At 40.6% G+C, this 10,626-nt stretch overlaps 2 protein-coding genes across 5 annotated transcripts; one reads left to right on the top strand and one right to left on the bottom strand.

Moving 5' to 3' along the window:
• Positions 1–4,799: 4,799 nt before the first annotated feature.
• On the bottom strand, positions 4,800–6,544 carry LOC134216224 (microfibril-associated glycoprotein 4-like). 2 transcript variants are annotated; one of them, XM_062695172.1, is made up of 4 exons: positions 6,366–6,536; positions 6,175–6,302; positions 5,864–6,108; positions 4,811–5,797 (listed from the first exon to the last, which is right to left on the bottom strand). In XM_062695172.1, the coding sequence occupies exons 1-4, from the start codon at positions 6,491–6,493 to the stop codon at positions 5,405–5,407; spliced, it is 894 nt and encodes a 297-aa protein (XP_062551156.1). In that variant the 5' UTR covers positions 6,494–6,536; the 3' UTR covers positions 4,811–5,404. The 2 variants fall into 2 exon arrangements, with proteins under 2 accessions (XP_062551155.1, XP_062551156.1); XM_062695171.1 differs by having other exon boundaries at positions 4,800–5,797; positions 5,864–6,302; positions 6,366–6,544.
• A 1,212-nt stretch (positions 6,545–7,756) lies between these two features.
• On the top strand, positions 7,757–9,469 carry LOC134216223 (microfibril-associated glycoprotein 4-like). 3 transcript variants are annotated; one of them, XM_062695170.1, is made up of 4 exons: positions 7,760–7,981; positions 8,045–8,166; positions 8,239–8,483; positions 8,554–9,123. In XM_062695170.1, exons 1-4 carry the CDS (start codon positions 7,854–7,856, stop codon positions 8,944–8,946), a joined length of 888 nt encoding a protein of 295 aa, XP_062551154.1. In that variant the 5' UTR covers positions 7,760–7,853; the 3' UTR covers positions 8,947–9,123. The 3 variants fall into 3 exon arrangements, with proteins under 3 accessions (XP_062551152.1, XP_062551154.1, XP_062551153.1); XM_062695169.1 differs by having other exon boundaries at positions 7,762–7,981; positions 8,045–8,172; positions 8,554–9,117; XM_062695168.1 differs by having other exon boundaries at positions 7,757–7,981; positions 8,045–8,483; positions 8,554–9,469.
• Positions 9,470–10,626: the final 1,157 nt, after the last annotated feature.

Raw genomic sequence — 10,626 nt, 5'->3', positions numbered from 1 at the left:
TAGATAATACTCATTGAATCCGAACAATGCCTTTCACGAGATTTTCCGCAGATTAATCATTAAGATGTTGAAAAGCAAATAAAAATTTCAGCTATGTTACCGTAGCAGTAGCCCCAGAGCGGAGTTAATCTTCATTATCTGAGATCGAAGTAGACGGCGCGGGAGAATGGCAGAAAATCAATTTAGTTGCCATACATTTGCTATCTTTAACGAGCCATTAGCTGAAAGTTTTTCTTCTAGGGGGAATGACGGCTTTGGCAGGTTTTGTTCTATTATTGGCAGGGGGGTTTTTTATGATTGACTAGGCTCAAATTTGGCCTAAACATTCTTTGCATATCAAAGAATATTGTGGCCAAATTTCATAAAATTTGGTGGACAAAAACCCCCTGCCAATAATAGAACAAAACCTACCAAAGCCGTCTTTCCCCCTATTTTATATTGTGCAAATGTGTTTCGTTTACCATGAATTGCTACTCGACGCATCGTCAATGACGCGCACGACGTTAGCTTTCGTCGTGCAACCAAATCGTCATGACGACATTTAAGAACGAAGACTTCATAGCATCATTTTTTGAAATAGCAGCTGCCATGCGAAGATTTTTATTAATTCTTTGTAATAACGAATTTGAAGTAACTTATGGAGACGTTATCAATTTTATCGAAACATTTATGTTACCAAAGTCCGTACTATTTGTTTATTTTAGACGCCATTATGTTTTTAAACACTCCGTCTATAATGACGTGCAATCAATTGTGTGAAGAAGTGACGACGGAAATCGCCACAACTTTTGGCTGCGCGACTATCTTCGTTGTAGGCATACGGCGCGAAGAAACCGAATAGGTGTCGCGGCGCGGCGTGCAATGTTATGACGAAGATTTTATTTTTTCGCTTTTTTTTATACGACGAGAATGACTATTGTCAGCCCTGGTCTGTTTGCAGGTTTGCCTTCATCCCACTATAAAAAGTCAAGTCAAGCGAGCCCACCTTGTTTATTATTCTAGAACATCACACTCTATGCCCCCAACAGCGGGCTGGGCGGATTTGTATAGAGTGTGAATCAATCAGGGCCCTCCTTAGCCGTGCGGTAAGACGCGCGGCTACAAAACAAGACCATGCTGAGGGTGGCTGGGTTCGATTTCCGGTCTAGGTAATTTTCGGATTGGAAATTGTCTCGACTTCCCTGGGCATAAAAGTATCATCGTGTTAGCCTCATGATATACTAATGCAAAAATGGTAACTTGGCTCATAGTTAATAACTGTGAAAGTGCTTAGAGCACCCTAAGCTGCGAGGCGGCAATTTTCCAGTGGGGAATGTAATGCCAATAAAAAGAAGAAGAAGAAGATGAAGAAGAAGAAGAAGTGAATCAATCACATTCTGCTGTGCCAAAGGCTTGCTTGGCTAAAGCATTTGATGAGTGTGATTGTTCTACGCGTGCGGTCGCGTGTACTCAGACGACTAATTACGAAAGTCTATTAGGAGGGTGTTAAAAATGGGAAAATTGAGTCTACGTGGTTTATGGACAGCCCCTAAGGACACAATCTAGGCTCACGTGGAACGTGAGTTCGATAGCTGCCCAAGCTACGACGTCAAACTTATCATAAGAGATTTGAACGCTCAGGTTAGCCAAGAGGTCGTCTGGAAGAAGCGGAGTAAGAGAAAATGGAACTTCTATCAGAAGCTCGACGCATCCCGCATAGGCTTCGTGTTTTGGGCCAAGGTGTGCAGGAAAAAGGATGAGAACGTGTGGTGATCGAAAGGTGGAAGCAGCACTACAGAGAACACTCAAATGGTGCTGAGTACAGGCAGTGAGATTCAAGGCAGTGGAAGAGATAACTACGTCAGTTAATGCCGCCTATAAAGTGATATCCCAGATCATTTTCCGTCGTCTGTCACCAATAGTGAACGAGTTCGTCGAAATTTATCAAGCTGGCTTCGTTTAACGGGAAAATAAAAGGACTACAAGTGCAGAAAGAGAACGAGTTGGCGTCCTTTGAAATTCTGTTCAAGTTTATGCAAGAATATGATGATCAAACACCTTCAGCGGCAATAGGAATTCGTTTGGAGAATTGGCGATGGCCTGAAGTCTATTTTCATGGATTTGCAAATCAACGATGAAGATCCCGAAAATGCCGCACTGTATCTTTAGGTCTGAGGGAAGGGTTTTCCGTTAAAAAAGCACGTGGTAGCACTCTCTAAGAGAGAAAATTGCAATTCAACCCGCCAGAATGACGCTGTCAGTGTCGCCAAAATTATTTCATCATTATGCAGTTTACAATTGCTTGAGAATTTGCCGTAAACGAAGAACAAAAGGAATTGGCAACAATGGGGAAGAAATTTATCACTCATGCAGTGGTTCGGCGAGAGAACAGCAGCAGCGCCGACCAATCACGCAATGAGGATATCATAATAAACAAACTCCAGCTGGTTTTGGAAAATGAAAACATGAGCCGTTTCTAGAACAACATTAGAAAATATCGTGAGAGAATTTCTGTACAAGGTTTCCACACAAGCTTTGAAAAGTATTTGGGTGATAACAGTGGTGCTGGTGTAAGTGAGACAAATAAGACAAATAAGACAAATAAGTTAGATAAGACTAAGAAGAAAAATATAGTAAGTTCCTTCAGGAATTCGTTCGGAAGTTCCTCCTGCAATTCCTTCAGAAACTCCTGCAGAAATTCCTTCAGAAGTTCCTCCGGGAATCCCTTCGGAAGTTCCTCCAGGAATTCCTTCGGAAGTTCCTCCAGAAATTCCTTCGGAAGTTCCCCCAGGAATTCCTTCGGAAGTTCCTCCACGGATTCCTTCGGAAGTTCCTCCAGGAATTCCTTCGGAAGTTTCTCCAGGAATTCCTTTGGAAATTTCTACGGAAATTCCACTGGAAGTTCCTCCAGGAATTCCTTTGGAAATTTCTACGGAAATTCCACTGGAAGTTCCTCCGGGAATTCCTCCGGAAGTTCCTCCGGGAATTCCTCCGGAAGTTCCTCCGGGAATTCCTCCGGAAGTTCCTCCGGGAATTCCTCCGGAAGTTCCTCCGGGAATTCCTCCGGAAGTTCCTCCGGGAATTCCTCCGGAAGTTCCTCCGGGAATTCCTCCGGAAGTTCCTCTAGAAGGAATTCCAGGAATTCTCAGGGAACTTCCGGAGGAACTCTGGAGGAATTCCAGGAAACTTCCGGAGGAATTCCAGAAATTTCGGAGGAATTCTGGGGAACTTCGGAGGAATTCCAGAACTTCGGAGGAATTCCAGGGGAACTTCCGGAGGAATTCCCGGAGGAACTTCCGGAGGAACGTCCGGAGGAATTCCCGGAGGAATTCCCGGAGGAACTTCCGGAAGAATTCCCGGAGGAACTTCCGGAGGAATTCCCGGAGGAACTTCCAGTGGAATTTCCGTAGAAATTTCCAAAGGAATTCCTGGAGAAACTTCCGAAGGAATTCCTGGAGGAACTTCCGGAGGAATTCCCGGGGGAACTTCCGGAGGAATTCCCGGGGGAACTTCCGGAGGAATTCCCGGGGGAACTTCCGGAGGAATTCAGGGGAACTTCGGAGGAATTCCGGGAACTTTCCGGAGGAATTCCAGGGAACTTCGGAGGAATTCTGGGAACTTCGGAGGAATTCCAGGAACTTCCGGAGGAATTCAGGGAACTTCGGAGGAATTCCAGGGAACTTCCGGAGGAATTCCAGGAACTTCCGGAGGAATTCAGGGAACTTCGGAGGAATTCCTGGGAACTTCCGGAGGAATTCCAGAACTTCAGGGGAACTTCCGGAGGAATTCCCCAGGGAACTTCCGGGGAACTTCCAGAGGAATTCCCGGGAGAACTTCCGGAGGAATTCCCGGGGGAACTTCCGGAGGAACTTCCGGAGGAATTTCCGAAGGAATTCTCGAAGGAACTTCTGGAGGAAATCCCGAAGAAACTTCTGAAGGAATTCCCGAAGGAACTTTCGAAGGAATTCCCGAAAGAACATCCGGAGGAATTCCCGAAGGAACTTCCGGAGGATTTCCCGAAGGAACTTCCGGAGGATTTCCCGAAGGAACTTCCGGAGGAATTCTCGAAGGAACTTCCGGCGGAATTCCCGAAGGAACTTCCGGAGGAATTCCCGAAGGAACTTCGGAGGAATTCCGAAGGAACTTCGAAGGAATTTCGGAGGAATTCCCGAAGGAACTTCCGGAGGAATTCCCGAAGGAACTTCCAGAGAAATTCCCGAAGGAACTTCCAGATGAATTCCCGAAGTAACTTCCGGAGGAATTCTTTGTCGGCCAGAGAGTCTGCCCACGCTCGCTTGTCCCGTCGTCATGAGCGTTTTACTTCCTTCTCAAGAGCCGCGTATCGTTGACGGGCTAAGACTTTGGCTCCTCTGGTTTTCGATCGCTCTATCGCGGCTTTGGCTTTTCTTCGCTCCTCTATCTTCCTCCAGGTCTCATCGGTGATCCATTGTTTCCTCTGGGTGCGTAGTTCGCCCAGATTGTTCTCGCTGGTGGCGATGAAGGCATTCTTGATGGCGGTCCAAATTCATTTAGGATCCCTGGAAGATTTATCCGGGAGTTCCCCCAGCAATCATTGAGTTCTTTTAATAATCTTTAGCAGTTCTCCCAGAATAGTTTTAGGGTTTCTTCCAGAATCTTTTGGATTTTTTTATTGGAATTGTCCTATAATCTCTTTTGTGGTTTCAAAAAACTTTGCAAGAGAAGCGGGCATAGAAAAGCTTTCAATTAATAACTAAGGAAATGCTAATAAAATACTAAGTTGAGCAGCTAGCCCAGTTCCAGTTGGAATGTAGAGCCATTGAAGAAGAAGATGACTATTTAGCAACGCCCGGTGAGAACTCAATGTGTTTATATAGTCGCTATACCTAAAATAGAAACCACCGGTGGGAAGATGGGGCGTTATCCTAAAATAGCACTCGGGAAGGAGCGCTATTATAAGAATAGCGATGAGGAATCCCGTGAAGGTGCTCTAAGTAGGGCCCAATCAATCGAGTTCAGAGTGAGTGTTCAGTTCCCATTCTAGATAGTTAATCAGTGACTTAGTTCGTGAATTAATTGTATCTTAATTTAAGTAATGAGTAAATAAATTGTTTTGTTTACTCACACCCGGTCCTCCGACTGTTTTTATATATGTGTGTATATTCAAAAATTAGTAAATAAATCTATGTTGTTCGTAGTGAAAAAAGTACTTTTTATTTTTAAACCCCTGTATCTCAAGATCAGGACAGAGTACTTTGGGTTTTTAAGCGTAAAAATCCAATGTAAAAATTTACAATGAGGGTATAACCCAAACATAAACAACTGGTCAAAATTTTGTTTAATTCTAAGAAAGTGGATTACAAGTTTGCATTTTTTCTCGCTTACTTCATATGGAATGACGTATATCTATTTCTTAAAATTATTACGAATGTATCCATAATCTAGTTTATGTTTTCAGTTTCATCATCATTCTTGTCTTCTTCAATGCATATGAATCCCCTTTCCATTTACGCCACACTACGATACGATTCGGAAGACCATTCGGTCCATATCGTGAATTCAAATTACTGTAGTGACAGGCTTTATACCACCATGCCCCGATGTACGTTGATGCACAATTCGTTTCGTGTTCATCGTTATCCCGATCAAAAGTTGAAAATTTAACTCCTGAATGATAACTCAGCGCATCGTTGGCAGTTCCATTGTATGATCCGAGTTTGATCAGGTTGTAGAACTCCGGTTCACTGTCAAGCGCAAACTCAGAGTAACGTGCAACTGCTTTCTCTCCGTCGAAGCCTTCCATTTGTATTACTAGTTCGTATGAACCTGAGTATGTAATCTGGAACGTTCAGAAATAACAGCATCATAATACTTTTTTTAATATAAGGACAATTTTTGTACATACCTCATGGATTTTCTCAAGCCCAAGCCAGAACTCTCCATCCAACGATCCAAACCCATTCTTATACTCAACCCATGGTCGATAAAAGTCAACTGCTCCATTGAAGCGATTCTGAAACACCAGCCATCCACCTCCTTCGTAGTCTTGATCACAGAATACTGCAATTGGATCTTTCACACCACGGGAAATGTCTAATCGATATATGCCGGATTTCTTGGAACGAACCTCACTACACGATCGTGGTAGACCTAATATAATAACATCCCAAAATTGTATATTTGAATAGATGCTTATTTTAAGCAATGGAATTGTACCGTCACTTTCAGAGCCATGTTCAACCGAGTTCCTCCACATCATTGATTGGACGTTTCTAGTCAATTCTTGCACGTCGTGCCGTAGATTTTGAACATCTCCTGCTGATTTGAGCTGAGACTTTAAAGTACTATGATAGAAATTTTATTAACATAGCGAATACATAATATTTATAAGTAGTCTCTTTACTTACACACTTTCGAGGGCATCCAAACGGGCTGTAAGTAACTCGTATCCAAATCCACTACAAGAATCTTGAGTGGAATTGCAATATGCTATGAACAAAATAATGTATAAACCAAAACAAAGAACTTTCTTCATTCTTAGGCGCTATTTGCTTCTCAACTGATGGAAACAGCAGATTCGTAATTTCTTTTATACCGCATGAGTGGGGAATCCCAACAAAACTCAGCGAGGTTTCTGCTTGGTCCACGAAAGAAATATTCATGAACGAAGAGGTTGAGTAGAGTAGAGTCATTTTCGTGCGTTTAAATCATATGCAATTTCAAAGATCTGTATCAATAAGACTTGACTGTAGATTTCATACACTGCTTGAACAAACGAGTTATCACAAGTGCTCTTGTAAATATATTCTTGATATCTGATACAGATAAAATGTAACGGGGGCAAGATTCATTGGCGGAGTTAAACTGGGCCATGGTGTTACGGTTTGTTCGAAAAGCTGTTATTCACTTGTCATAAGACGAGTTTGTACAATCCCATTGAAATTCCAATTCGACCTCAACAGTAAGGCCGTCTTCAGTGTCTCGTACTTGACTCGACTTGAAGAAAATGATCGCAGCTTACACTATTTACACTATGCGTAGGTATAATAATTTATCTAGGTACTTATCTAAGTACATTTACTACTGTGATGTTATGAGACTATTTTGCTAAAAACTTTTATCACAAGTCATTTACAATTATGTTTTACATATAAACATGTAGCCCTCAAAGGAACCGAAAACTTTTTCTAACAGGTAATTTCTCTAAACATGATATTGGCGACGTAAGAGTCAAATTAGTGTCAAATGACATTAATGTCATGGCATTCCGTTATATTTTTTAAATCTCGCTCTCATGGCTCACACTTTGTATTTAGAACAATGACCTGTTCGACTAAGTTCTATGACCCTTTAAGTACTTCATGTCAATCAAAAAATCCGAACTGAAAATGACTTTTGGAAAAAGTTATTTTAAAAATAGAAATAGCAATGCCATGACATTTTTTTGACATTTCTCATCACTGGTCAAGATACATTCAAGTGGTGGAATTTCAATGGGATTGTACAAACTCGTCTTATGACAAGTGAATAACAGCTTTTCGAACAAACCGTAACACCATGGCCCAGTTTAACTCCGCCAATGAATCTTGCCCCCGTTACATTTTATCTGTATCAGATATCAAGAATATATTTACAAGAGCACTTGTGATAACTCGTTTGTTCAAGCAGTGTATGAAATCTACAGTCAAGTCTTATTGATACAGATCTTTGAAATTGCATATGATTTAAACGCACGAAAATGACTCTACTCTACTCAACCTCTTCGTTCATGAATATTTCTTTCGTGGACCAAGCAGAAACCTCGCTGAGTTTTGTTGGGATTCCCCATTCATGCGGTATAAAAGAAATTACGAATCTGCTGTTTCCATCAGTTGAGAAGCAAATAGCGCCTAAGAATGAAGAAAGTTCTTTGTTTTGGTTTATACATTATTTTGTTCATAGCACATTGCAATTCCGCTCAAGATTCTTGTAGTGGATTTGGATACGAGTTACTTACAGCCCGTTTGGATGCCCTCGAAAGTGTGTAAGTAAAGAGACTTGTTATGAATATTATGTATTCGTTATGTTAACATAATTTCTATCATAGTACTTTAAAGTCTCAGCTCAAATCAGCAGGAGATGTTCAAAATCTACGGCACGACGTGCAAGAATTGACTAGAAACGTCCAATCAATGATGTGGAGGAACTCGGTTGAACATGGCTCTGACAGTGACAGTACAATTCCATTGTTGAAAATAAACATCTATTCAAATGTACTATTTTGGGATTTTATTATATTAGGTCTACCACGATCGTGTAGTGAGGTTCGTTCCAAGAAATCCGGCATATATCGATTAGACATTTCCCGTGGTGTGAAAGATCCAATTGCAGTATTCTGTGATCAAGACTACGAAGGAGGTGGATGGCTGGTGTTTCAGAATCGCTTCAATGGAGCAGTTGACTTTTATCGACCATGGGTTGAGTATAAGAATGGGTTTGGATCGTTGGATGGAGAATTCTGGCTTGGGCTTGAGAAGATCCATGAGGTGTGTACAAAAATTTTCCTTATTATTTTTAAACGATTGATTATGATGTTGTTATTTCTGAACGTTCCAGATTACATACTCAGGCTCATACGAACTAGTCATACAAATGGAAGGCTTCGACGGAGAGAAAGCATTTGCACGTTACTCTGAGTTTGCGCTTGGCAGTGAAACAGAGTTCTACAACCTGGTCAAACTCGGATCATACAATGGAACTGCCAACGATGCGCTGAGTTATCATTCAGGAGTTAAATTTTCAACTTTTGATCGGGATAACGATGAACACGAAACGAATTGTGCATCAACGTACATCGGGGCATGGTGGTATAAAGCCTGTCACTACAGTAATTTGAATTCACGATATGGACCGAATGGTCTTCCGAATCGTATCGTCGTATGGCGTAAATGGAAAGGGGATTCATATGCATTGAAGAAGACAAAAATGATGATAAAACTGAAAACATAAACTAGATTATGGATACATTCGTAATAATTTTAAGAAATTTCCACTTTCTTAGAATTGAACGAAATTTCGACCAGTTGTTTATGTTTGTGTTAAACCCTCATTGGAAATTTTTACATTGCATTTTTACTCTTAAAACCCAAAGTACTCTGTCCTGATCTTGTACAGGGGTGTAAAAATAAAAAGTTCTTTAAACACATTTTTGGTGTTGATTCTCCACTGGTCGACTAGTACCGAATATCATGTCTTCTTCTGCCTCTCGCATAACTAAAAAATTCTGTACATTCAAAGTTAATTGCCTATATGCCGGGTATTAAGCCACCCGGAGTGGAAATTAATTACTGAAACTCGAAACTCGATTATGCATATGTACAACCAAGATTACAAGAATTACATCCAAGATTTTTGGCCAATTTCAACCCTTTTACCTCCTACCTGTCACAAATTGTCACAAATCACTGACCCCCTTCTCCTACACGTTCATGAATCATTTACATAATGGATCATACACTTTTTCTGCTAACATGCATGTTCCCTTATTAGCTCATTTGAATATTTCTTTAGATAATCAAATTGTTTGTTCTGTTGTGATTGCCTCTCGTATGTCCTCTTGATGCCTCAGCAGAAATTGTTGGTTGAACATTGATAAAGTTCTTGTTTTATTTATATGTCTCGTTACAGGAATAAAAAAAAACTTTGTCAATGTTTTCATCATCGTCATAAATTTAGTATTCTTTATTCCCTCCCTTTTCTACTGTAATACTGTATTTCCTAACCCCGACTTAACAGCGGGTCTTTCGGTTCTCTCAAAACTAACATTATTGTATATAAAACGATTTCGGCTCCGTAACGCTCGACGGCAAATGAGCCCAGAGCTTTCAAAATAAATTATTGATTCAAAGAATTGAAAAAAAAAAATTCATTGGCAGGTACACTGGTCTACTTACTATAGTATATATACTATGAATTTTGACGTTTAGTGGTCTTGTTGTTATCTAATTTCTATGCATTGATAAAAGTTAGGGATCATTCGTGTAATGTCCTGTATACTAGGATTGTACATGACTGCCAAAATAGGGTCAGCCGAAATTTTAAATTTTTGAGTAAATCTACGGAACTAATGTTGAAGCAATCTGGCAACGCTGGTAGCCAGCTAATATCTCACTCAACTGACGTTACTAGCAGATATTGTCGGCGTAGCACCAACTTAGAATTCGGAAGTCCGGACTTCCGAACCGAACTTTCTTCCGAAGTTTTATCTGTCAAACTAATGGATGCGTTGTTTAGCGCATCTTTAGGGGAATCCAACGCACTACTTCCGAAGTTGGGAAAATTGCCTGTATCTGGAGAAAAATCCAACTTCGGTATAAAAAGCGGTATAAATTTATTCCGGATACACAATAGATTAGCGTTGACGGAGCCGCGCTACTGCCATCTACACGGTTAGAAAAAAGTACTCAATATTAGGTACTTTTCACCGAAATCGGGGGCTCAGTGTGGGAACCCAACATTAAGTATTTTTTTCTTGAAATTAAATAAAATTCACTTAATATTAAGTAAAATATACTTAATTTTAAATAGAAACTAACCAAAAGTTAGGTAAATTTCACTCAACTTTTGTAAACATGAGATGACAACAAAAGGAAGAGGGAGAGAGATGCAAGAGAAAAAAAGTACCTAAAA

The sequence above is a fragment of the Armigeres subalbatus genome, chromosome 2 (genome assembly GCF_024139115.2).
Source record: "Armigeres subalbatus isolate Guangzhou_Male chromosome 2, GZ_Asu_2, whole genome shotgun sequence".
Taxonomy (NCBI): domain Eukaryota; kingdom Metazoa; phylum Arthropoda; class Insecta; order Diptera; family Culicidae; genus Armigeres; species Armigeres subalbatus.
This window is presented reverse-complemented; position numbering and strand designations above follow the sequence as displayed.